Consider the following 6000-nt stretch of genomic DNA (forward strand, 5'->3'; position numbering starts at 1 on the left):
ACTGTAACTAGGAGCTCGATGCTTTCAGCACTAAGACGGGCGCGCTTGAAAGTGACAACTGCACGTCCGGCCGAGAATAAATGTTCCGCTGGCGCACTGGTCGCGCAGACTGAGAGGAACTCTTGCGCTAGCGTAGCAAGTCATGGGTAGGATCGTGCACCAATACGTGCCCACCACCCCAAAGCTGTCTCGTTGTCCTTTCTCTCTGTTGATTGCAGATACGCCTCCAATTCCTCGGCTGGCGCGGGCACTCCTCGTTCCTTCACTCTAGCTGGTGGTATGCCATCAATAAGTTCGGCGAGCCAATCTTCATCCTCGGGGTCGTTGTACATAAGTTCGTGCTAACTGTGTTGAGGCATAAGTTGGCAGACAAATGCAAGTGATTCTTGAAGGTCGTTGGATTCAAGCGACACTCCCTTGTTGAAAGGGTCCAGAATTGCAGCTGTCGTCGTCGCACGGTTCGTCGAAATCATCATCTCATACTTTATCATCTTTGATTCATGCTCTCACAAGCTCTGCGTATGGACGCAATCTGCCGGGTGGTCATCCTCCTTGCCGATGAAAAAATCGTGGCCATATCAAACTTGGACAGGATCGTGTCGACATGGTGCAACAACGCCTTCATGATGCGGATCACTTCCACAACTCTAACTGTCTTTGAGCCATTCACATACTTTGTCGTTCGATAAAAGGGCCCTAAAATGTCGCGGAAGTCTGCCAACATGTCCCACTCCTCCCTTGCGATTCTGATGTCCTTGTTAGTCATTGACATGATCTGTAACGCCATCAAATCAACTTCTCTGTTCTCCAATGCAGCATGCAATATGTCATGTGTATTGTTCCACCGCGTAGGGCAATCTAACGACAGTTGGTTGGAATTCTTCCCCATATCGTTGCAGGTCTTCACGTACTGTTGCCGTCGTTGTGTCGATGCTCGGATACTCGTCACCACTTGCCGAACACCGGCAATCGCATCCCCTAGGAGGAGGCCACCATCATGGCTGACCATTTCCGCATGACTTTCCATGGCCTCCAGCGTCCAAGTCGTCTATATCGGCGTCATAATCCGGTTCATACGCTGCATCCCATGTGCTGCTGTCGGCAGTCTTTGGAGGATTTGTGGTCACCGATACACGTAATGACTGTAGTGCGGCATGGATGATGATGTTCAACACGTGGGCAGCACACGGGACATGTCGGTCCCGAGTGAACCGGTTGTTTATCGGCTTCAGTTCTTTTGCGAGCATCCCTACCATCCTCCCGTTGCTTGACGCATTGTCGGTGGTGATTGCACTAACCTGCATGGCAAAATTGTTAGTTTTCAATGCGGACGTACGCGCCAAAATTGAAGCCAGTTTACGAGCTCTCGACCTTCGTCTTCAAGCCGACGTCGTCCAATGCTTGGAGGACTATAGCGCCCATATTCTCGCCGCTGTGTTTGCCGACTAGCTCACGAATAACGAGTACACGTTTGCATAGTTCCCACTGATCGTTCACCCAGTGAACCGTGATGCCGAGAAGACCACAAGAATTCTCGGCGGTCCATGCGTCAACCGTTAGGGACACACTAGGGACATCTGCTAATGCCGACATGAGTTTCGCCTTCATGTTCACATATAGCTTATGCATCGCATCTTTGATTGCCTTTGACCCTGGCGGGTCAACTGTTATCTCAACGGCGTACTTCCACATAATCTTGAACCCCACGTTGTCCACTATAGCCCACGGGGAGTCCGTGAGACGGGCAAAATGCGCTATGATCTCCTTTGTTTTCTCCAACGTCTTCTTGACGGTACCTCCTTGCCTGTATGCCTGTGACATTGTATGCTGATCTGGCTTGATGCCCTTCATCTCGTTGTACAATTTGCTATGGGTGCACTCCATATGCCTCCAAAAGATGTTTCTAGAACCGTCTTTTCGCCGCTTGAGCCGATTGCGCAACGGATCTTCTCTTTGGTCGCGGCATAGTAGGCACGCCCACACGCCTGCGCTGATCTCGGTGAAGTAGCGCAGGATTTCGGCCTTCCCTTTACGTTTAGGACGTGACGGCCCTACCACCGGTAGGGTCGTCTCCTGTACGTCCTCCTCCGAGGACTCTATGGCCACGTCAACGCACGCATCGCCAATTTGAGTGCCCATTGGCGACTACGTCCTAGGGAAACGGGCGAAAAATGTTGCAAGAAATTGATGTTTAAAAATGGAAACTAACTGCAAGAAAACAAATATGGAACATTTAAATCATTCATTAAAATGTCTTCTGTTTATCATCCAAACTCATAATATCTCTCTCAACATCCCTTTGTCATCCAAACTTAACATCTCTCTCTCACCATCCCTTTGTCATCCAAACTTAACATCTCTCTCTCACCATCACTTTGTCATCCAAACTCATAATATCTCTCTCACCATCCCTTTGTCATCCAAACTTAACATCTCTCTCTCACCATCCCTTTTTCATCCAAACTCATAATATCTCTCTCACCATCCCTTTGTCATCCAAACTTAACATCTCTCTCTCACCATCAATTTGTCATCCAAACTCATAATATCTCTCTCACCATCCCTTTGTCATCCAAACTCATAATATCTCTCTCACCATCCCTTTGTCATCCAAACTCATAATATCTCTCTCACCATCCCTTTGTCATCCAAACTTAACATCTCTCTCACCATCCCTTTGTCATCCAAACTTAACATCTCTCTCTCACCATCAATTTGTCATCCAAACTCATAATATCTCTCTCACCATCCCTTTGTCATCCAAACTCATAATATCTCTCTCACCATCCCTTTGTCATCCAAACTTAACATCTCTCTCAACATCCCTTTGTCATCCAAACTTAACATCTCTCTCAACATCCCTTTGTCATCCAAACTTAACATCTCTCTCTCACCATCCCTGCATCAAGCAAACTCAACATCTCTATCTCATCCCTTTGCCATCCAAACTCACCATCACTCTTTCTCTCACCATCTCTATATCATCTATGGAGATAATGATTTTTCTTCGTCCACCAAACCCAAGTGTCATTTCCAAGAGGGGTAAATATGTTGTCTCCAGACATGTCATTTAATATTCAATACTTTCCCAGATAAGTTGGCGGACAGTCAACAATAAAAAGAGTAAAAAAGATAAAATGCACATTTCTTGCAAGTGGGTTATCCGCAGCTGGTCATATTCAACAGAGGCACGTAATCCAATTAAGCCAAACTCATTTTAAAGAAGAAAAAAAAAAAAATAAAAATAAAAAAAGAAAAAAAACCAGGGGCTCAGGATGACTTATCGTAATCTTTCCCCCCTCGGCCCAGTAGGCTGGCTGACCTTCCTCTTCAAAGATCTCTAGTTGGGTCCTTTGAAGAATCTCTACTCTCTGGTCGACTTTCTTCAAGCAATGTCTCTCAGGTTGATTCTATCTTTATTTTCAAGGGTTGACTTCCTTTTTTTCATTTTATTATCTGGTGGGAGGACAATGATATCATTCTCATTGTCATCTTCATTGCCCACGGCTAGGAGGTGATGACGATATCGTCATCGCCATCCTAGCTCTGTACCCTTGACGATGATGCGGATAAAAGCGTCATCATCCTCTCATCTTCTGAAAAGGTGAGATAGAGAGAGTTGTCATAGTGCTCCTCGTCATTCATCCTCCTCCAGGATATTGATGACATATTCATCATCATCACGATCATTATTATCTTCATACTCACCTGCCACCGATGCTGTCGCCAACATCTAAAACTAGGATATGAATGATGTCCTCATCATCATCATTATAATCATACATCTGTTCGAATCATGATGACAAGGACTCATCCTCTTCATCTAACATCAGAGGAATATAGTTTCGTGATCATCCTCTGGTCATCAGAAAGAGGAGAGATAGATACTCTCATCATAGTCCATGTTGACATTGATGCTGGTGATTGATTTTTCAGTGCCATCCACACCTGAGTGTGAATGATGTTGAAGACAATTACTTAGTCATCGTTGTCATCGTCATAGTCATTTTATCATCAAGAGTATGAGACTATTTTCTAATCATTCATTCTTGCCAGAAACCAGGAGTAAGAAACTCCACAGGTTGGGGAAATTTGGGGTGGGCGTCCTCTCTTGTAGGTGAAATTTTAAGAGGAAAAAAATAAACTATTTTTCTAATCTTTTTCCAAGAAATGTTTATGTACTAAGATCGTCTCCAGAATTAATCAAACAACAATATTATTTTCTCACGATCCACAAGCTTGCCAGACTCTTGAAACCAGGAGTAAGAAACTCCACAGGTTGGGGAAATTTGGGGTGGGCGTCCTCTCTTGTAGGTGAAATTTTAAGAGGAAAAAAATAAACTATTTTTCTAATCTTTTTCCAAGAAATGTTTATGTACTAAGATCGTCTCCAGAATTAATCAAACAACAGTATTATTTTCTCACGATCCACAAGCTTGCCAGACTCTGGAAACCAGGAGTAAGAAACTCCACAGGTAGGGGAAATATGGGGCGGGCGTCCTCTCTTGTAGGTGAAATTTTAATAGGAAAAAAATAAACTATTTTTCTAATCTTTTTCCAAGAAATGTTTATGTACTAAGATCGTCTACAGAATTAATCAAACAACAATATTATTTTCTCACGATCCACAAGCTTGCCAGACTCTTGAAACCAGGAGTAAGAAACTCCACAGGTAGGGGAAATATGGGGTGGGCGTCCTCTCTTGTAGGTGAAATTTTAAGAGGAAAAAAATAAACAAGATGGTCTATCAATTCCAATTTACATGAACACTATCCCATAGAAATAAGACGGAGCATGCTCCCCGACGGTGAATAGCAGACTCACCTCAACCTCGACAGCTCTCGTGCGGTGCCAAGAAAACCCACGCAACCTCGGCAGCTCAAGAAAACCCACGCAGCTCAAGAAAACCCACACAGCAGGCTTCGGAGAGGCAGCAGTTGAGGGCAGCAAGCCAGCATTGCTTTGGATCGGCCGACGGGCCGATTTATACCATTCTAAAAATGGAAAAAATTACCGTCACGGTGACGTGACGGTGACGAGGGTCTACGGACGCGTGACAGTTTGGTGATGGATTTTCTGAAAATCCATGGACGAGTGACATGACGGTGACGTGATGACCAGTTCGTCATGTCACCGTCCATCACGGTGCGTCACCATCCCGTCACGTCTGGGGCGTCACGTCCCGGACGTGCCGATCCCTACATTCTTCATAGAAATTTTTTGCCATCACCTTGTAAGAGAGTTGTCTCAGAGTATTTTTCCTTGGCAACATTAGTTATAATCAAAGCACCACAAAAAAAGCATAACTATTGAAAATCCAAAATTTAAAAGAGTGTGTGAGTACTTTGTAAATTTTAAGTTGAAGATTCAAAGTGCCAAGAGCATATGCATACAAAATTCAGTTGAAAGGGAAACTCAGTGTAATTGAAAAAATGTAAATAACACTGGACACTTGGACTACCACCAATTGTGTGGCCATTTTTAGGTTATTTTCATCATGATTTCTCATAATATTAATTAGGATCATATATTTTAATCATGTGAGGACTCATATTTTAATCCATATTTGATACTTTATTATGCTCTTTTTCAAATCACTAAGAAACATTATTTCCTCTGATAGGTATTCAATATCATAACTGAAAATGACAGTAACCATAGCAAAATGGTTGCAACCTTTTGAAAGATACTGGCTCTAAGTTCAACGAGCAACATCATGCAAACTGTATGATCTATGTTTTAGACTTTTTATATAGAAAGGATTAAATGAACTTGATATTTATGTATAATGTGGATGATCTATGTTTTAGCCTTATATTTAGGTATAATGAAACATTTATTGAATTTTTGCAAGTTGCCCTGTAAACATTCATAATATTCAATTTATTGACATGTATGGGTCAACATGAAAGTGTAGTTGAACACAACAGGGGAATATCATTTAAGGATATTATCTGTAGAGTTTGAAATTGTAGTTGGAGATTGACCACAAAGCCTTCA

At 43.1% G+C, this 6000-nt stretch overlaps 1 protein-coding gene across 1 annotated transcript; it reads right to left on the reverse strand.

Annotated features, from left to right (window-relative positions):
* Positions 1–487: 487 nt before the first annotated feature.
* LOC144716413 (putative transcriptional regulator tpeD) lies at positions 488–2139 on the reverse strand. Its single transcript, XM_078591522.1, has 3 exons — positions 1372–2139; positions 1128–1298; positions 488–1048 (listed from the first exon to the last, which is right to left on the reverse strand). The coding sequence occupies exons 1-3, from the start codon at positions 2137–2139 to the stop codon at positions 488–490; spliced, it is 1500 nt and encodes a 499-aa protein (XP_078447648.1).
* Between the last annotated feature and the right edge of the window lie 3861 nt (positions 2140–6000).

Source organism: Wolffia australiana, chromosome 2 (assembly GCF_029677425.1).
Source record: "Wolffia australiana isolate 7733 chromosome 2, ASM2967742v1".
NCBI lineage: Eukaryota > Viridiplantae > Streptophyta > Magnoliopsida > Alismatales > Araceae > Wolffia > Wolffia australiana.

What these genes read in the sequence shown, in the direction of transcription:
- LOC144716413 (XM_078591522.1), bottom strand. Translation starts at nt 2,139, where the DNA reads ATGGGCACTCAAATTGGCGATGCGTGCGTTGACGTGGCCATAGAGTCC. An exon ending in ACGTCGGCTTGAAGACGAAG is followed by an intron (nt 1,299 to 1,371) that starts GTCGAGAGCTCG and finishes TTTGCCATGCAG; the next exon opens with GTTAGTGCAATCACCACCGA. An exon ending in TACAGTCATTACGTGTATCG is followed by an intron (nt 1,049 to 1,127) that starts GTGACCACAAAT and finishes ACGCCGATATAG; the next exon opens with ACGACTTGGACGCTGGAGGC.